This window comes from Pelecanus crispus, chromosome 7 (genome assembly GCF_030463565.1).
Source record: "Pelecanus crispus isolate bPelCri1 chromosome 7, bPelCri1.pri, whole genome shotgun sequence".
NCBI lineage: Eukaryota > Metazoa > Chordata > Aves > Pelecaniformes > Pelecanidae > Pelecanus > Pelecanus crispus.
The window spans coordinates 43,398,130-43,418,863 of record NC_134649.1 but is presented as its reverse complement, the minus strand read 5'-3'; the positions used below and the strand labels follow the sequence as shown (position 1 = coordinate 43,418,863).

The window sequence follows — 20,734 nt, the reverse complement described above, 5'->3', positions numbered from 1 at the left end:
TGGCCGGATGGCATCGTGGCTGCCCAGGGTGCCTGGCCACCAAGTGCGCTTAGGAAGCCCGTTCAGCTAGGAAAAGCCTCCTCTACACACGCTCTCGCAATTAGTCCAAGGAAAAGCTCTTTGCTTGCTTGCTCGCAGCAGCGGGGTGCAAATCTCTTCCAAGGGATGGTCCAGGGCACGGCAGCCCTGGCCTGGGGTCCTGGAGGGACCTCGCTCCCCCACTGTGAGTCCGCCCACGGATTCGGTCGGGGTGCAGCATTTATCCTTGCGGGCTTACGCGGGGAGAAAGATTCATCCCAAGCGTGCTGCAAAAGGAGTCTCCAGCTTCGCCTGGTGCCCTGCTTTGCCCGGCACGGCCGGGGACCAGCCGCCTCCTCCCCAAACCCGCTCTGCCCGGGTGTCGCATGCAGCGCAGCCCCCCGTGGAAGAGCCGCGGCGTGACTTGCTCTCCCTTACCATACCCTAACCAGGCACGTGCTTTTTAGGTGGGTAACAAATGCAAACCAAAAGGCGTTTTAGAGCACGGCATGCATCCCCGTGTATATGTTTCTCCAAGTTTGTGGCCATCATTCAGTTTAACTGTCCCCTATGGAATGCGTAGGACAAACAGCACTGTTACTCACAGGGAGGCGGTGCAGCGTATGGGAATCATTTGCATCACCAGTGACAGAAATCTCACTGCTACTTTCAAAAGTTACACAAAAAAACCCTCCCACCCTCTCACAACTATCTGACGCAAGGCAAATTTTCGCAGTCAGCTTTTCTTTGGTCCTCCTGGCTTTATGGAACGTTCGGATAGTAAAGCAAATGGAGCGTTGCAGAGGAATACTCTGCAGAAGAGAGAATTGCTTCCCCGTTAGGCACTTAATTCCCTGCCTTCAGAAGGCTCGCTTTTATGGGTACTGCAATAATGGGTTGTAAACTTGTTTTCTTAGTTCCTGATGTATTAATAAGGTTGGTTATATTAATTGTTAATTCAGCAAATAGTTAATCGTAATAGCTGTGTTTTAAATGCATACCTTTGATTTTTTACACGCTTTCTTCTATAAATACAAATTCTTTTTATTCTGAATCTGTATCATATACTTTAAGATCTAGCCAGGAAGAATCCATACCAGCAAGAAGTTAAGTACTGCTAAACATATTACAGTGTGCAGTCACAACAATAAGGAATGTTGCATGAAAGAAAAAACAAGCTGTTAAAAGCACTGTAGTGTAGACAATAATTTGAAGATGTCTGAGAAACAGAGAAATTCAGGCTTTTCTTGCTGTGTCTGGGAGTGGGGAGAAATGTGCCCGCAGTTTAATGAAGGAAATGTGAAATGCAGCTAATTTTAAAAAAAGGCATTTCACAGACTAACAGTATGCCTTGGCTTGTGTGCATGTTTCGATGCATGCTGAAGAAATCCCAGCTGTATCATACCTTTACCTTTCTATTGCTCCAGACCTTCTTCTATATAATTCAGGTTTGCTTTTCATTAAAGTCCACTCCAGTGACACTTGTAGCATTTGATGTATTTTGAACTATTACTTTTTTGAGCCAAGTGCCTGAGAAGTAACATGCAGAGCCTTGCCGCCTCTGGTGTGTCGCGATGGTTTAGCAGCGCCGCTACCTCCAGAGTTTTTTGTAATATAAATCCCGTCCGGGAAATCCTGACCCCACTGAAGCCAATGACAAAAAATTCCCGGTGGCTTCAGCGGAGCAGGGATTTCAGCCTGTCTGCTCTGCCCTTGCCAAATTTTTCCCTTGTGCAAAGAAGAGCCTCACCTGGAAGTTTAAACGCCAGCGGTAGAGCATTGCTATCGCTGCCGTTGAGCGCAGAGCAGAGGGCGAAACCCAGGAGCTTACCGTGACGGGTGCGATGGGGACCGCCACTCACCTTTTGTCCCTTCCTCCAGTGCTCGGTGTCCTGCGGCCGGGGCGTCCAGCGGCGCGCCGTGCACTGCCACGGCGGCACCCCGAAGGCAGCCGAGGAGGCAGAGTGTGACCCGGCCGGCCGGCCCTCTCCGCAGCGGGACTGCCACCTCCCCGAGTGCCCCGCGCACCGCTGGGCAGCCGGCGAATGGCAAGCGGTAAGCGGGGTCCCCCCCCAGCCCGTCCCCGGGGTCACGTCACTTGTGCTCTCAAGCGTGCAGCGCGGGATGGTGCTGGAGACGGCCGATGCCGGAGATCGCTGCCGGAGGGCCGGGGTTTTGGGGTTGCAGCCCGTGCTTGCCAAAAAAAAAAAAAAAAAAAAAAAGCAGAGGAAACGCTCATGCGTGCTGGCTGGAAGGGGGAGCTGAAATACCTCCGTAGGGTTAACTTATTGCTTTGTGCTGCCCTGTGTTTGGCTGGGACCTATGCAAATATTGAGCAGGTTTTGGGTAGGGCGGATTTGGGTCTGTTCTGGGAAGCTGAGCGGTAACCCCGCTCGGACCGAGCCCTGCCGCGCTGCTGGGGCAGTGGGCCCCGTGCATGAGGGTTTGAAGGAATTGGGGAACATCGGTAATTCCCACTTTCCTGCCCCGTTACCCCGGCTCCTTCTGACAGCTCTCTCCTTTCGCTGAGCTCTGGGTCCATGCTTTTTGCCAAGCCGTGAGCAGCGCTGAGATGAGATCTCCCACGGGAGACGGTGCTTTTCTGAGTGACCAGGATCAGTTCCCAGCAAAACCAACCACTTAGGCTGGAGCAGGGGATAAAGCTGCTGCGCCGGTGGTTCGGGGAGCGACTCTGAGTCGCCTGCGCTGCAGGCGATGGGTGGGCGCCAGGCTGGTGGGTGGCAGGAGGACAAGGGGACTCTGGGCAGGAGGAAGGGCAGGAGGAGCCCTCCCATCAGCTGCCTGCAGGGTGCCATGGCAGACTTCGAGTGCACAACAGGGTTTGGCAGAGAGAGTTCAGACCAGGCACCAAAATTATTATTTTCATTCTGGTTTCATTCCATTTTCAGCCATTGCTGGGTGAAAGAGTTCTGCCCCGGTTCTCCTCCGTCCCTGTTCCACTGTCCCAGGCTCTTCCCTGCGGTTGCAGGGACTTCCAGCCTTGGAAGTGGGAAAGGCAACGGAGCTGCCAGCTCTGGGGAGCTGACTCCTGTGTCACACAGCCCGCAGAAGAGGCCACGACTCCCGCAGAGGGGATGTTCTTGTCACGTAGGGAGAAGGGGATTGCCCATCATGGGCCCTTCGTGGGGATGCAGGGGATGGAGTGGGGCAGAAGACCCCCCAACCCGGTGCATCAGCCCCCCTGCAAAACCATTGCTGGCCCCAGCGCAGGGCAGCAGGGGCTTGATCCTGCACCCTTTGGGCACCAAAGATCCCACTGACTCTGAAGGTGCACGATGAGAGCCTGATGCCGGTCATCCTGATGCCTGCAGCGCACAGCTCTGGGGAGCAGGATAAATATTAATCAAACGGGGCCCCGGCTTTCGTTGGCAGTCAGGCTGCTTTTATATTGCTCCTGCATGGCCCAGGGGGGCTTGAAGGGGAACGAAATTGGTCGAGGTCCCTTCCCCTGCTGAGACAGTGTAAAGAGGCCACAGTTTAAATGCAAAACAGGGCCTCCTGCTCCGGTAACAAAAGATGGGGAGGCACCGCCGGTTTCCTGCTCAAAGTCTTGGTGTTCGCAGACACTTCCAGAGCCTGCCTTTATTGTGTCGCTGAAAAAAAAAAAAGAAAAAAAGAAAGAAAAAGAGGGGGAGGATAAGAAAAGCAGATTTACTGACAAGAGAAAAAGCGTTTCACACATGCAGAGGCTGCGCAACTTTTCCGCTGCAGCAAGAGAAAATTCAAGGTTAAGGCAGCGTGCGCTTTCCTCTCATCTTCCCTTCCCCACGAGCTCGAGACGGCGCGGAGCACCCCGGACTGCAGGCAGCCGCGTGTGTGACATTAATATCCTCCCACCTGCGGTACCTCGGCCTGACGGGGATGGTGCAAACCAGTTTAGCTTCATTTCCCCGGTCTCGGCAGTGCTGGGAAGTTGTAATGGGTTTATAATCCTGTGTAACACGTCCACGGCTACAGGAGGCCGGAGGGGACCGTGCCCCGTTCCCACCTGCCAGAGAGCCGAGGTGTGATGGGATGCAAAGCCTAGCTGAGCATGCAGTCGTACCTGGTGGAAACATGCCAGCCTGGAAAAGAAATGTAGGAATGGCGGCTGAGGGGGCTCCAGCAAATTCCCTGCAATGAACTTTTGCTTTTACAGAGCCCATTAAATTTCTTCAGCTAATAAGTTTACAGGCGGCAAAGTAGGTAACCAAACAGCATGCAGTTGCAATCCTTATCCAACAGTGTAATTAGCCCTGAAAAGCCACAGCTTCTACCCCATCCTTTTGCCCTCTTTCCCTTATTTTTGCAACTTTTTAAACCAGCAGCGAGAGGCCCCTGCCTGCCCCTAGCCTGCCAAGCCCTTGCTGGGAGGCGGATACTGATGTTTTCCAAACTTTTCCAGCACTCCCCATTGCACTGGGGAAATTTTTAACGTGTTATGGAGACTTTTGTTTTTACCCCCCGAGGGGAGCTTTGCTAGGGGGGTGGGCTGGAAGTTTCCTCACCCATAAATAACCATTAACAGAAACATGCAGGAGATGGCCAGTGTGAGCTCACCCCTTTGGCTGACTCCAAGCAGTTCTTCTTCTGAGCACTTCTTATTTTGTTCTGATGTACCTGGCGAAAAAAAGCAATAGCACCTTCTCCCCAGCCATAAGTACTGGCCGCATGTTAGTTATAGTGAGGAGGCACAGATTGCACAAGTATTCTCTGAGCAGGGAACAGCAATGAACCCTAATTGGCATGAAGGGTGGGATGTAAAATAACATCCCAGCACTGTCTTGGTTTTGATTTCTTATCTTTAAAGGGAATCTGTTGAGAGGGGTTTTTTTATTGTTCCTTTTCATTATTTTTGTTGTTGTTGTTTAGAAAAAAAGTTGGTCTTGCCAATGAAAAGGAATAGGGAACTTATTGGAAACCATTTATTGCTCTGTTGGTGTATCACCATTAATTAGCTGTTCTCAGTACCCGCACCAGGGAGAAGAAAGTCAAAAGAAATGGCCTTGCTAATGTCAAAGTAAAACCCAAACCAGAGTCACAAAGAAAAAGGGAAAATTGGGAGAAAGAAGGGGTTTTTTTTTAATATGAACTTCTGTGGAACAACAGTGCACAGCTCTGGAAGCTGCAATGCAATTCTTGAATCTTTGATATTTGCTGTTTGGGGTAAAATTGTGCCATCCTTGCCTGATTTGGATTGCAGAGTTACCCAAGGCGTGTTTGAAGTGTTTGTGGCCTGGGGTTTTGTTTCATCTCTGTGTCAGATTACGATTTGGGGAATAAAAAAAAAAGAAAACAATGTTTTCGCAAAGCAATGCCTTTGGGCTTTTTTTAATTATTATTATTATTGCTCTCCTAAAACAGTTGTGGAAGTGCTTGAAATGGTCCTTAATTTGAACTGCCAGGAAAATAGTTCAAAATTTGGGAAACGAGGCAAGAGAGACAAATATCGTCAAGTGCCTGATCTGTTTTTCAGCTCTTGCTGTTATCCCCTGGCCCTGCTGGTTTATGTGAGATTTAGATCAGTCATGAACATGAGATTTCATACAAAATCTATCACCATATTAAAAGGAAAAATAGCCTTTTCATGCTAGCTGAACTGTCCACTTTCTATATGAATAATGTTTTATAACCTTGGGGTGGCTGATTGGAACCTCTGCAGTGTTTCTCTTTGATTTGTTTTATGATGGTCTCACTGTCTTTGAGCCCTATTTAATATCTCTTTGGGACTATTTAATTGCCAGTTATCCCCAAAAATACAAATAATCAATCTTTAATTTACTGGTGATGACAAAACGCACAGAGCTGGCTCAGGTTTATTTGGCCGTGTGACTGTTATCTGCAGAGAAGCCCAAAGCAGGCTGGCGTGTGTTCGAGAGCGTCAATCTCTCATCAGCAACTAATGATTTTAAATGAGGATGGGCTTTTGATATGATAGCTCTTAGTGGCCAATGTCAGAAGACCCATTGATGGTATAGAGATTATTCACCCTCCTAAAATTAAGCGTGAGCCAATGTACTTTGCAAATTTAGGCTTAAATAAATAAGGGGCGGAGACGAAATCAGCCTTTTTTTTTGTGCCTCGTTTGGCTATGAGCTGGAACAATTCACCCTACGCTGGTGACCACATGCTGGGTTGGTGTATGCCAAACCAGAGACAAGGGGAGCTTTGAGCATCCCATAGTCCCGCTCCCACCGTGCTGGAGAGTCCCTCGTTAGGAGGGAGCGGGAAGGTCGGGGTTCACGCTGCCCCGAAAGGTGCCGCTCAGGGAAGCTACGTGACGATGGAGTGCTCGCGATGCCTTATTCACATGCAATAACCCCTTTTCAGATTTTACTTGTATAATAAGGAGGTATCAGAGAAGGGCAAATATAGCACAGTTTGTTTGCTCTCTGGGGAAATCACACTCCAGCAAATTCCTCCAGCCCCCGTAGGATCACTGTGTTTCGGCACAGACCTAGAAGGAGCTTCCGCTCCAAGAACTTAAAGCAAGAGAGTAAATAAGGTTGAAAGCACATGAAGCCCTTGGGGTCTTTTGGCAGACTGTGGATTTTGCAATGTTGACTGTTGCCTAAGAGCTCCTAAGTTATTCTTTCGGAATAAATGCTGCTTTGTGGGGCTGCCTCTCCTTCCCCATCCCCTTCCACTTTACACAGTTACTAAATATTTACAACCAACATGATGTTGCACTCGATGCAGTTTTCCTGATTGGCTGCTCCTGCCACGGGTTGATCTGATTTTTCAAAGTTCTCACATAATTTGCAATCTTGGTTCTGACAGCTAATTACAGAATTAGCATGAATAGTGCCTGCGATTCACAATTAGGTGACCCTGCTAAGATCTTGCTAATTGTGGGCCAGCCAGGAGAGCAGGAGTTGCACTGGGGAGGCTGGAAACAATGTTTGGAGGGTGAGACTCTAACTAGATTAAACTGGCACGGTCCTCTGAGCCTAGGTGACTTCAAATGGTGTTCCTGTACAGATAGGGATGGCCTGATTGAATGTTTTATCCTTTTCCTTAGGGGAAGACATTTCCTGCACATTATATAAAATGATTATTTTCATGCATTTTTTTCTCCTTGTTAATCCAGTTAGTTGAAAGTGTTAGAAGTCCATTACAGGCGATAACTTTAAGAAAATACAGTTTTATCCAGACAGCTGCTCTTATGCTGATTTATTTTGGTTTATGTGTGTGTTTTGTAAGATGCGCTTTGAGCACAGACTTGCTCCCAGGAGTGCAGCCTCATGGTCCGTCTGGTTTTTCCAAGACAAGCAGAGAAAGAACAGAGTCCTTAAAGTCTCCAGAAGCCCTTGGGGAGCAGTTGTGCTCGTCTAGCAGGCGTTGCTCTTAATATCAGGCAGGGAAGCGTTTAAAAGAGAATAAATCCGTACAGTCCGCTCTGCTGCAGCGGTTGCAGAGATGTGCCCCACGCCGTGCCAGGGCAGGGTGCTGCCTCTCACCCACTGGCAGGGACCGGGCAAGGGGCTCCCCCGACACCAGACACAGCCAAGGGTGCGACGGCGTGTATTTTGGAAGGGAGATGGCTGGGTTGTCGTTCTCCAAGCAGCTGTATTTACTAGGGGCTGAAATGATGGGGGTTGGCCCCTTTCTTTTGCCCTTGCCCCATCTCCTGACCCTGCATGCCCACCCCTGCATCTCTTGGTCCCATCACAGCTGGACCCCACATGCACCCCATCCCAATACCTGCTGCCTTGGTTTCTCCTCTCTCCCTGTGCCTGCGATTTGGCTTGGTACCTCCAGAGGACAGGAGCAATTTGTCACTGGATGCTCCCGCAGCGCCTGGCACAGCGGGGCCCTGGTCTTAAATTTACCCCCAAGTGATACAAACGAGAGATGCCAACATGGGGCACAGAGCCATCAGCTCACTCGGACCGCTGGGAGGAGGGCTTGCTCGCTTTGCAGATGCAGATTCATTTGAATCTGAAGTTCCTCGTGGATCGCATGAGCCATTGTTTCTTGCAAACAGTGCATGAAGACGTGCGGGGAGGCGTCCCGGTACCGCAAGGTGGTCTGCGTGGATGAGAACAAGCGGGTGCAGAACAATGGCTACTGCGACACCAGCAAACGCCCCCCCGAAATCGAGAGCTGCGGGCTGCCGCCCTGCGAGTACATCTGGATCACCGGGGAGTGGTCGGAGGTGAGTCCCCAGCCCCACGCAGGCACCATGCTGCTCAGCACCAGCCTGTGCTCTCCTCTGCTCGCCTCCGGCCTCGCTGAGATATTGCAACCCAAATCAACAGTGGCAGGGCAGTGCTGCATGGTTTAATTATTATGTTTTGCTTTGTTTCTGAGTGCGATTTCCCCGCTGGAGAGACAGGAGCAGGGCTGTGGGAGAAGACCAGGATATTAAAGACTAAACGCCAGCATGCTCAGAGTCCTAGCTAATATCTAGAGGCAATTTTCTTCCAAAGCACATCGTATCCAGCAGACACCCTCTTTGGTTTTGTGCCATTTTATTTCATTTATTTATTTATTTGGTTTCATTCCCAGCCCCTCCCGGGGAGCTCCGGGGCCCCATGAGCTGTGTGAGGATCTGGGTGAGCATTCTGGGGGGGAAAGGCAAGCCTGGATGTGACCGTGGGGACACGTCCTGCCTCGGTGCTGGCTTTGGCAGGAGCGAGGACCCGGTGTGAGCGAAGGCAGCAGGTTCGCCCTCACAGCTGGGAGAGGGCTCGGCAAGGAAAATAGATGAGTTTTCTTTGCAGCAGGCACTGCATGCGGGAGGACCCGGGCTAATCTCAGCCTGTTTCCTTCTTCAGCGGGTGAAGTATTACTTTCCACTTGGAGGAGCAGCAGAGGGAAATGACAAGGCAGCTGCTGACACAGCACTGATTAAAAAGAAAAAACAAGAAAAGGGAAAAAAGAAAACATGCCTGGACTGAGGGGGAGGAGATACAAGCCACCCAAGATAGTGCAGGAGGGAGAAATGTGGAGAGAGAAGAATTTCTCAGAGCAGCCTGGTCTCCTGGGTAGTTTCCTAAGAGAAATATGAGGGTGCCTGTGAGGCTGGAGCCCTGGCTGCCCCTTGCCCAGATACCCTCTACCTGCTCCCACCGCCTGGGACCCCCTGGGAGCCCTCGGGCCCAGGAAGATAAGGAGGTGGGCGAGAGCTCACAGAGCTGATGCTCAGCTCGCCCCAGTTCCCGCTCAGCCTTTTGGTGAGGAGGTCAGAAGCACTGTTTGTCCTCTGCTTAGGAGGACAACCTTCCCTTTCTTCCAGTTGCTGCTGAATACCTGCAATTCAGGGTTAATCTTGACCATTTTCTTTCTCTGTGCATCCAATGGCAAAAAAAAAAAAAAAGACGACCCAAATAATAGACGCATTTCTGAGTTCCCAAGGATCTTCTGCTCCTTGCTTTGTCCTTGGGGAGAGACAACTTGTACCCAGGAGCCAACCTGGAGTAGGGGGTCCTGGAGCAGCTGTAGGAGCAGCACAGGGAGGAATTGCCTGCTCAAAGGCAGTGCCAGGCACCAGCCCACTTGTAGCCACTCACAATACTCGTGGCTGGCTTCAATAGTTACTAGTGATCCCTCGGAGCAGCTTGCTGTGTCAAAAGCTGGCAAGCCTGCTTTTCCTCCCCGTTGCAGGCAGCCTTCCCGAAGCATGCGGTGCTAACAGGCGCTTCCTCTGCCCGCAGTGCTCTGTCACGTGCGGGAAGGGATACAGGCAGCGCCTGGTGTCCTGCAGCGAGATTTACACCGGGAAGGACCACTACGAGTACGGGTACCAGAACACAGTCAACTGTCCCGGCACACAGCCGCCCAACATCCAGCCCTGCTACCTCGGGGAGTGCCCTGTCTCTGCATCCTGGCGTGTCGGCAACTGGGGAAGCGTAAGTTTGGCAAACTTCTTTTTTTAACCAAAAATTTTGAAACAGAGTTATTTTTCTTTACACCGAGGACACAGTCCGTACCTTTGGTGGGGGAATGTTTAAGAGCTGCATAAATTAATGCAATGAATACCCTCGTGCAGCAGCAGCCCCAGCGTGTGTAGGGCTCCTGCTCCAGACTGAACCCCATTGTATGGCGGAGTCCCAGCAGCTCCAGGCAGAGTCATGATCTCCATGAAAATTTGGATAGAGCCAAAATTTGTGGCAGTGTTGATGGTCATGCTGAATGCTTAGTCAGAAAGTGGAGTTGTTGCCAGAAAACAAGGGTTTGAAAGCCTTGTGCTAGAGGGATCGATGGATAGCTGGCAGCTGGGGTTGATCCCGCTTGGCCATGTGTATGAGCAAGACTTGGGAACCACCAATAGGCCAGAACACCGATAATTTGAGCCTTAAAAAGATTTTGTCTTTCTCCCCCGCCCCCATCCTTCTTACAAATGCTGGGACAGGGCAGAGGAAAGAACTCAGCCTTTCTGCTAAAGTTATTTGTGTTGACCCTCTTCTGGGGCCTGAACTACAAGATCAAATTTTAGTTAGGGTGATAACATTTCACTTCTTTTGGCTTCTGACGTTCTTTGAAATGTGATGTTTCTCCCATAAATTTGATTTATTAACCCAGCTCAGGCATTTGTAGGAATTTGTCAGACCTTTACAAGGCAATGAGAGTCAAGTCGAGCAAAATGCTAGTGGAAGTTGTCACAGTAAATGGCAGAGCTGTTTGAAGCCTAAGTTCCTCCTGTCCCATAGGAAGCTTCAGATCCTCCCTGTGAGTCAGGGCAGAGGAGTTACAACAAAGAGCTCAGCCTCAATTAATTTGTATTTTCTCCCAGAATTTCAGTGCAAAATGTCCAACTCGTTCGTACAACTTCATTGCAAAGGGTATCCATTTCAGAGAGCAAGACCTTTCTCCTCACTTTGGGCTGCTGAACATCCCAGTGACTACCGAGTGCCACGACCCTTCTCATCTCTGATTTTCAAAGGGATTTAATGTAAAATACCACCACCTTTGATGGACAAAGAGTTCAGGTCCTGCTCAGCTCCTTAGTTAAATTTTACGGATTTGGACTTGATAAAGAGTAAATGCCAAGCTGCGAATACCATGAGCCATTGAAGACCGTCTCCTTCGTGGTGTGCTCCTTTAGACTAATAATTTCTAAATAGATGAGCAGCATCAATCTGTACTTAAAGGGGGCTTATAAGAAAGATGGGGACAAACTTTTTAACAGAGTCTGTTGCAATGAGACAAGGGCTAATAGTTTTAAACTAAAAGAGGGTAGATTTAGACTGGATATAAGGAAGAAATTTTTTAAAATGAGGGTGGTGAACCGCTGGAACAGGTTGCCTAGAGAGGTGGTAGGTGCCCCATCCCTAGAAACATTCAAGGTCAGGTTGAACAGGGCTCTGAGCAACCTGATCTAGTTGAAGATGTCCCTGCTTATTGCAGGGGGCTTGGACTAGATGACCTTGAAAGGACCCTTGCAACCCAAACCATTCTATGATCCTATTCTATTCTATCATTTTCTCAGCAGCCTAACCTGGTACCTGTAGAAAGAGCTGATTTTCAGTTGTCAAGTACTGAAAGAACAAGTTGCAGAGGGGGAGCAAGATGCTCCCACCTCCCATTGCCTGTGCTCAGCAGCAGCCAATGCGGACAAGCTGCTGCTTGGTAGCTCCAGTAACTTGTGCAATTTCAGCCTTAAGATTACCCTTGATTTGGGCTGTTTGAGGATGACCCAGTGTTTGTGCAGATTTAGCTGTTTTTCCAGAGGGTGAGGGAAGAGAGCGTTTGGGGGCCGTGGGTTTTTTGATGCAATTTGGATAGAAAACAGCAAACCATGTCATGTTTTTTCAGAGGCCCCTGTTGCTCCCAAGCAATGTCTTCCAGCCACCAGGAGAGGATTTCTACCTTTCAGGGCTTCTGGTGAACATTTCTCTCTTGTACAACCTTCCTAGTGTGAAAAATAAACAATTTCATATAAGCGCATGGTTCACCTTAACCAATACTGCCTTATCCTGTAAAGTGTTTAAGTGCTAAGCGAAGTTCAGCAGTCTTCTTGAAATAATTAGTGATGATGATGATGATAATGAAGGGATTAATAATAAAAGGGATTACTTGTTTGATTCAAGTTAAGCCTGTGTTTAAACACTTTGCAGGATTGGGGCCTTTGCTGCTGTCTCTTGATAGGAGGGAAATGGGCTGTCTCTGTTCTTCTGGAGCCCAGAAACCCTTGAGATAAAATACGAATCTCTGTGTTCCGTCTTGCAGTGCTCCGTCACCTGTGGAGTTGGAGTCATGCACCGGTCAGTGCAGTGTTTGACAAACGATGACCAGGTCAGCAGCTTGTGCCATGTGGATCTGAAACCCGAAGAGATGAGGACATGCCACAACGTCCATGACTGTAAGTCTGTGGGTTTGCACCTTCCTTTGCCTTTCTTGTGGCTTGAGCATCTGTTCCCATCAAACTCCTAGAGATGTGCAGTATTTCCAGGCATTGGGAGCCATCCAACTAAGCACTAAGGCACTTCAGGGAGACCTCTGAAAAATAAACAAGGTGTTTTGATGCTTTGGATGCCTCACAGTGTTACAAAATAAATTTTGATGTGCAGTTTCTCAGTGACTACAAGTATTTCTGTTTTGTTTCAGGTGAATTACCAAGGAGTTGCAAAGACGTTAAAAATCTCAAAGGTGTCACTGAAGACGGCGAATATTTCCTTCAAGTCAAAGGAAAGACATTAAAGGTGCATTTCAGCAACAGATGGATAGTTAATGCATTTCCCAAAGGTGAAGAGGACCCTGGGTGTGCTCTTCACTTCCACTCTTGGATTTTCTACCTTCGGTTTTCTTGGCCATCCCTTTGCACATGATACCTGACAAAATTCTGGCTTCTCTCTCTCAGGTGTATTGCTCTGGGATGCAGACTGACAGCCCAAAGGAGTATGTGACCCTTGTAAATGGGGATGCAGAGAACTTTTCCGAAGTGTATGGATACAGGTAAGAAATCCCTTAATCCTGAGCTTCACGATACTTTTGTTTTCCATGGCAATATTTTCCGGTCATGAGTAGAAAGGGTTTTCTTTTGATTTAGATTGCATAACCCGACTGAATGTCCGTATAACGGGAGCAGACGAGAAGACTGCCAGTGTAGGAAAGATTACACAGCAGCTGGGTTTTCCACCTTCAGCAAAGTAAGGCTGGACCTGAACACTATGCAAATAATAAGTGAGTAAAAACAGGGCCTTGCCATTAAAAAAAAAATGTTTATTTTACACAAATATAGCTGTAATTACAAACAAGCAGTAGTATGCTAGCGGGCAATATTCCTGAGCTCTCCTGTTAAAAGCTGCTTTTAAACTTGGTCACCTGTTTGCTGCTTTACACTTAGAGACTGCAACTCGAGTGTATCAGAGATGCTCGTACTATTTCTCTGTAATACGGGAAAATATTAAAACGGTCCCTGGTGCATCTGCTGTACAAAATGAATATTTGCGTGCTCCCAGCAGGCCAGTGTGTTTTTTAAAGGATTTTATTTCATTTAGTCTCCTATTTTCAGACTGGACTCAGGCAGAAAGCTTAACCAGGGAGGAGCTGCCCCCCCATTTTACACACAGATGGGTCAGGAGATCCCAGTGCAGGGGACTCCACTGGGGTGGGGATGCTGCTCCCTCGGGCCAAGGCGGAGGAGGCTCTCGGCAGAGCCAGACCATGGGGAAATAACTTGTGCTGAGAGTGATGGAGCTGCGGCTGTGAATTTGCAGGGAAGGAGGGGACTGTAGCTGTGCAATACAAGTGATACCCTCTCTCTCTTATCATTCATGGGAGCTGGAGCCATCCCAGTGCTGGAAACCCTGCAGCATCCCATAGGGTTTCTGTTTCAGCCCCCGTGACTCCAGGGGTGCTATCAGTTTCCAGCAAATGTTTCAAAAATACAACATATTGTTGGGCTTCATTCAGTAAATAGCAGAGGTTTTTTAGTAAATCAAAATCCTTCCTTGTAAAATGACTCTTTATCTGATAAGGTTTTTTTATCACTTAATTTTCAAGCCATGAGACCTCCCAGTCTATCAATCTGTAAAAAGCTACTAATAGTCTGTAAAAGCTCCTAGGTAAAGATCTCAAAGGAACCACCCTCAGGGAATTTGATACCAGCTCCCTTTGAATTTCAAAAGGAGCTGGGCACCTACCTCTGTCAGGCAGGAGCTATCTCACATCCCCATCTAAATGAGTCTCGGTTATTTCAGATCACTCCAGAGCAAAATACCCCAATTCCCTTTGAAACCCTGACCCCTAGGCTGGGGCAGCCAGGAAAGCACAGAGATGGTTGTTTGCCTTTTTGTTTAAAAGGAAGATTTAGGAGGTCCCATGGCCTTCTTGAAAGTGGGGAATTTTCTGATAGAGAAATAAAACCCAAGTCATGGGTTGGAGTTTTGTTGTTATTTATACCCAGGCCCTAAATCACCAATGTACTTAAACTGAGCTGTAAACGCTGAGCGTGTAAGTGAGCTGTTAAATTCAGTGTTCATGTGCTGGGAGTCACATGTGGGATGAATTGGGGGATTTAATATTAAAAATCCAGCAGTCTCGACTCTCAAGATTAATGTATGAAACCAGCTTTAGTGAATTGAAACATTAGCAAAGAGCATGTTTACATTTATTTTGTCTCTCTCCCTGCATCTTTCTTTCCATGTTATTCACCAACTGTTCTCCACAGCGACCGATTTACAGTTTGCACGGACACATGATGGACGACCCGTTCCTTATGCCACTGCTGGGGACTGCTACAGTGCAGCCAAATGCCCGCAGGTATTTGACAATAGCATTTCATAGGAATTGGTGCCATTTGTTTTGTCCAGGCTCTCTATTAATTACTGCTGATCGCATCAGCCCAACACCAGTGAGTGTCACAATCTCATCTCAGTGGTTGGAAACTTTTCCCTTTGTCCATGCAGAAAGCATTCCCATCTGGGAAAATGTCAGGTTACTATCAGACCAGCGTGGGGACTGGCTAAGGGACATTCCTCAGGGCTCCCACAGCCCCGTGCAGGTCCTCAAACAGTCAACAGGAAAGGAGAAAAGGAGGAAGAAATAAGCTATGGGAGAAGGGCTGGGCTTTGCATGTGTAGTTGAAGGTAGGAGGGTCTGTCTGTGGAAGGGCTTGGTGGAAATGCTGGGCAGGGAGAGCAGCAGTGAATCAGGCCATCGGGATGCCCCGGGACCCCTCCTCCGAGTTCCGCGGTCCTCCTGTCTGCTGAAACTGCTGTTCACAGGGCTGCGGGAAGATGGGCGAGAGAACCCCTCTCGATGGAGAAGGCAGCAGACAGACAGCGGGACTCCTGCCCAGCCAGCTCAGGGGGGAGATACCCAAGAAGGAGAGGGCTTTTGCAGGGCAGGAACAGGTTGGGTTTCTGCTGCTGGACCGATGGACTCTGTCAGCCAGAGACTGCAATTGTACCAGCCAACCGCTGTCCCACCATCCCCACGCCCTGCTGCTTATTTTCACAGCAGCCCAGTGGGACCATCACCCACTCCACTTTGGGGCTGGGAAAACACTGACAAAACGAAGGCAGTGCCTGCACATCAGGGCAAATCCAGCCTGTCCCAGCACCACGAGGTACCTGGCCACAAAAGCACAGAGCTGGGCACAGGCTCAGTCGCATCCTCAGTAGCTTCAGGAGGCGATGCAGGACATCTAGCCCAGTCACTTGGAAGAAATCGGCTTTCTTGAAAGTCTTTAGGAGGCTAATTAACACTGTGCTACAGGTGGCTTGTTCCGTGTCCCCAGCACACCTAGTTTCTGTGGAGCTGGGGGATGATAAGTGGTATGTTTGGATAGTCCAAGGTGTTGGGTAGACCATATTTGCAAAGGGCATTAAGTAGAGAATTGCAGCAACAGACGGCAGAGGGCAAACCTCTCCAGCTCCTTCCCTCCCTGCATTCGGAGCTGACACTTTTCTGCACAGCTCAGCGGCTTAGGGATTGACTTCTTACCTCGGGAAGGCTCATGAATGTTAATATCCATCCACCTGACCCAGACAGTTTGGTCCTTGCAGAAAATCAACATTCCCAAGGCAGCAAGTGCAGGGAGCAAAGCTAACAGCCATCTGGTACCGCACAGCCGTGCTGGGCTGCGGGTCAGCCTGGGGATGCGGCCACAGGATCCCTCCTTGGGACCAGAAACAGGCAGGGTTGGGGTCTGCCATGGAGTAAAGGGAAGGCTGGGGGAATCTGCGTTGGATGCAGACATAGCACTTAATTTTCCATCCATTTTGTGCATTTTGAGACAGGGTGGAATGAAGTGAAGGATATTTTTGAGAAATAAACAAATGAAAGAGTTACTTGATTTTACTGAAGTCTGGGGCGGGGGGGGGGGGGGGGGGGGGAAGCCCAGTGGAAAATAAGGAAAATAAGGACAAGTGTGCCCTCTCCAGTTGAAGAGGGAGCAGCGAAAGCAGCTGCAGTGCATCCCTGGGGTACCTTTCCCATCAGCTGCTGGAGCACATCAGGCTCCACAGTTTGCCATGGAAAAGCCAAGAATGCCCTCAGCCGGCAAACTGCGAAAAAGCAGTGCAAAACCGAGAAAAAGCAGTGAAAAAACCAAGACGAAGCCCCTCCTTCCCTGCAGCCACCAACGAGAAGGAAATTCCTAACCAGAGACATGCTGTGATTTGTACAATATGTGCTAATCACTGTCAGAGCGATGGAAAAAATTGAAAACATTGCCGGCAAGATCCTGGTAGAAAAGTGACACTGTGGCAAAAGCACGGCATTTCAGGATAACCAGGCTCATCTGCTTGTTTTTTAGGGTCGCTTCAGCATAGACCTGTACGGGACGGGCCTGTCCTTAACAGGAACAGCAAAGTGGCTCTCACAAGGGAATTACGCAGTGTCGGAAATTCAAAAATCCCCAGTAAGTTGTAATTTTAATTATGTTTATATCCACTCATGAGAAGTTCCTAATTGTTGTCTTTTTCGGCAACATCTTCCAAGTAGAGACTAACAAAAATCTAACATCTGACGTCAGAAAAGAAGTGTTGCCCATAAATGTATGTGAGGTGGGGGGGGGGGGCCTAGTGGGTTTAACTTGATTTGAGTTATTCCAATTAATTAGTGAGCCTGCTTGACCGTGAAGCTGCAACGCTGAGTGCTGTAGGGCAGACATATCCTTAATTAGTTGTCTGAGATGTCCGGCACAGAGTGTGCATTACACGTCGGGCAGGACCAGGGCGTATGGGGTCAGGGCTGCAGAGCGGGTCTTGACCTGCCAGAGAGAGTCCGGGTGCCAGGCGAGTGCCCTGAGTAGGAATTGTTCCCAAAACATTGCTAATAAAGTGTGGGGGAGGTGGACCTCCCAATGGGCTGGTCTGGGTTTAAGTCCTTGGAAGAGACCCGAGCTCCGGTGGGCTGGGGCTGCCCCACAGCACGCTGCACCCCAGGGCACTGTCCCCTGCAGCTGCCCGTGGCCCTGACGCCTCCGGGTAAGCCAAGCAGAATCACTCCACAGCCAAATTTGAACTTGTACGGCTTAATTTGCCTGCCCGTTATCCCCTCCACTGCTGCGTGCCTTTGCACCATTGCTCCTGCGTCATGTTCTGAAATTGGAGAAACCCCGGGATGGCTTTTTTGGCTGCTATTTCATGCGAGTCATCCTGATTGCCCCTGTTAAAACTCTCCTAAGGAGGTCACCATAGCCATTTAACAAAAAGCAATTTGCAAAGTATCTTCTCCTGTGCCGCTTTCAATCTCCCTGGCTCTGGGGAGCCCCTTGAGCCCATGAGCCTCATCAGTGCTGGGACTCTTAAAGAAGAATTAAATGCTACTGGCCTGACCATGCTGCAGCAAAGTATCCTCCTGTGCAGGCAGAAGAGGACCAGCAGAGACCCCACGTGTTAGTTCTGGCAGGTGCTTTGCTATTCTCTTCCGAATGGAGAAGCCTGGACAGCCAACTTCGGGGCTGTGGAGAGCAGCCACAATCACAGGTGGCAGAATCAAGACAAACTTTAAGGGACAAGGGGTCTAAGAGACAACTCTTACCTCCATCACCTGGTGGCATCTGTCAAACGCTGTTCCGGGGGCGTAACTGCCCGCAGGAGCAGAAGAAAGAAAAGCATAGTGAGAAGAGATGATAGCAGCCTGCTGCAGTCACAGATCAATAGTGTCAAGGGCAGGATGGAGCTCATTTAAAAATAAATGCTTTGTGCTAGCTTGTCCTGCACTTAAGTCCAATTTTCTGGCAATTGAGGGTCGAATTCCCCTCAAGGACTGTCTGTCCATTGTAATGATCCAGAGGCGAAAGACTCTGCAGAGGTGGGGTAAGGAAGACCAGATGAAAGTATTAATCTTCTGACTCAAGACTGGAGTTGCACTGCGCTTGCTGGGCTCTCCTGGAGACCGGGCCAACCCCAGGACCGCTCCGCGTCTTCCTTTGTCTCTTCTGGCTGCGGAAATGCAGAGCTGAGGGGGGAGAGCGCCTTAGCAAGTGGCCTAGCCTCACCCCATCGCTTTCCCTCTCGTCTTGGCTCTGGGGCCACTCCAGGCCTTTCCCTTCCAAATGGATGTTTCTTGGGATTGCCTGCAAATATCCTTCCTGTGCCCTTCACGTGCTCAGGCACAACTGAGGCACTGTTGCTGTCTAGATGTGTTTTTTCTCTTGCATGATCCAAGTTTTCCTCTCAGTACAGCTATTCACTCTGGGGCAAATTGGAGAAAGCAGATACCCTTGAGATATCCCTCCAAATGTCCTTCTCCTTAGGCATCTCTCAATGTAATAAATCAAAACTACTCTTTCTTATTTGTGTTCACCATCTGACCTGGTAGCACTAAAGGGAATTACATTTGCATATATTTAAATATAATGGTGATTTCGTAGATTGATTTAGGCATAATTTGTTTTCCTTCCAAGACATTTTCTATTAAAAATCCCAGCTAGAATAACCCGGATCTGGCCCTTTCACAGCATGGAGTTCCTGAGTCCTTACGTGAGATGTTATTTCTGATTTTGCTTGCAGGATGGTACCAAAGTAGTAGGAAAATGTGGCGGTTACTGTGGGAAATGTACTCCATCATCTGGAACAGGCCTCGATGTTCAGGTGTTATAGCGATGGTGAGTTCCCAGCTGCTTCTGCACGAGGGCAAATCTTCCTGAAAACATCCTGAAGGAGCAGAAAAGGCCACACATGCAAAGGCACTCACGTGTTGAGTGCATCGGTGACAGCCACCCACCCCACGCAGCATCCAGGGAGCAATGGGATCCAGTGCTCCCAGCCCTCGCTTCCCCCAGTAACGCTTGTGGGTGTAACGCTGTCAACTGGAAACGCACTTCCCACCATGCTGGCACCCACTTTGGCTCGGCTCTTGCACTGTTGTCCCTAGTTACAGGTTTCAGAGGCAAAGTTGATGATCTGACTCTAATGCGCGCTTCGTATTTTCCAGGTTCTCTGAGAGCAGCCAGCAGAGATGAAGGATAGCGATGCAATACCTCTGCCTTCCACTTTTTTTCCTGTTTATGTGTGTATATAGATTGCGTATTCTTAATGTACAGTATAATATTTATGTTTGGAATTATTTATTTTGATTTAATATTTTTGTACGTAAAATCATTATATTAAGGCTGCTTTTACTATTTTTATTTTTTATTGTTAAAACCTGCAGTCAAACCACTGCATTTTGCGTACTCTACATTATATGTAGCATTATGACAAGTGATACTTTATTGTCACTGTATTCAGTTGTTTACTTTCAATCAGTAATTTTCCTTCAGTTATGGGCTGCTTTGGCCCTCTACGGTGCTACACGATCTGCATAGGGGTATTTTTGGCATTTAAATCTGTCTTTATGTAAGGAAAATAGACAAGATGTGCTTAAATTTTATTTTTAGGGATTAGGCCGATAGCACTCAAGGAAAACATGACAATGAATACAGTGCTAGTTGCATTAGCAATCTTTATCTTTTAGGTATGTTTTGAGTTTCACATGACCTCTGTGGCCAGTGCTAAAAGCACTGGTTTGGTGCTAACATGATATTTATTAATGCTCTGTAGTTTTAGTTAATCCAGTGCCTTTATCAGTGAAAAAAGGAAGAAAGCAGAAAAAAATTGTCAGGCGATTCAAATAAATTGAGATCTACCCCAGGTTTAGGAAAATTCCTGCAGATGGATCTTCAGCTCGAGCCCCTTTTTTGTAGGGTTCTGAAGTGAACTCGCTTTTTAAAAAAACATGTATTTGTCTCCTAATTGCATGTGCCACCGTGCTTCCTGGCTCCATCTGGAAGCGGGGTATTAGACATATCCAAGACAGGCTGATCAGGCCATATGTTTCCCTGGGCTGTGTGCTAAGAAGCACTGCAGTTTCTTACGGACATGGTCACCAAATCCTAACGCGAAGCCGAAAGCATCCCTGCCGTGTTAGCTCCCCGCGGGGCCGGCGAGGAGCGTGGGGTCTGCGGCAGAGGGTGGGGGCAGCACGCCCGGCCAAGCCGCCCCTTCCACTTGGCTGGGGGACGCCACTGCAGGCACCTGCAGCATTTCCCCGGCTTCCTACTCACTCACAGACCATCTGCAAAGGGAGGCTTCGGCGCCGGCTCTGCCTCGTTTCAACAAGATCACTCTGTACTTACAGATAACTCTGCCCCCCCCTTCAAAAACAGGCTGCTTTACGCCTACTTCTGCGTTGCTTCGGATCTTCCTGGTAAGGCATCTGTGCTCCTTGCCTATCCGCCATCCCGCGTACAACCAGACCTTTAGCGTTGGCTTTTTTTTTATAAATCGAGGAGACAGCTCCCATAGGCACAGAACGCGGCTGTGCGATGGCTCCC

General features: G+C 48.9%; 1 protein-coding gene across 1 annotated transcript in view; it reads left to right on the top strand.

Moving 5' to 3' along the window:
• Positions 1-19,019, top strand: part of ADAMTS9 (ADAM metallopeptidase with thrombospondin type 1 motif 9) — an 83,551-nt gene extending 64,532 nt beyond the window's left edge. Inside the window, exons 30-40 of the mRNA XM_075713654.1 lie at positions 1,900-2,073; positions 8,006-8,176; positions 9,678-9,872; positions 12,193-12,325; positions 12,571-12,665; positions 12,824-12,918; positions 13,013-13,146; positions 14,636-14,727; positions 15,975-16,109; positions 16,727-16,831; positions 18,930-19,019. Of these exons, the coding sequence (XP_075569769.1) occupies positions 1,900-2,073; positions 8,006-8,176; positions 9,678-9,872; positions 12,193-12,325; positions 12,571-12,665; positions 12,824-12,918; positions 13,013-13,146; positions 14,636-14,727; positions 15,975-16,109; positions 16,727-16,831; positions 18,930-19,019 (1,419 nt within the window). The remainder of the gene's footprint in view (positions 1-1,899; positions 2,074-8,005; positions 8,177-9,677; positions 9,873-12,192; positions 12,326-12,570; positions 12,666-12,823; positions 12,919-13,012; positions 13,147-14,635; positions 14,728-15,974; positions 16,110-16,726; positions 16,832-18,929) is intronic.
• The last annotated feature ends 1,715 nt before the right edge of the window (positions 19,020-20,734 follow it).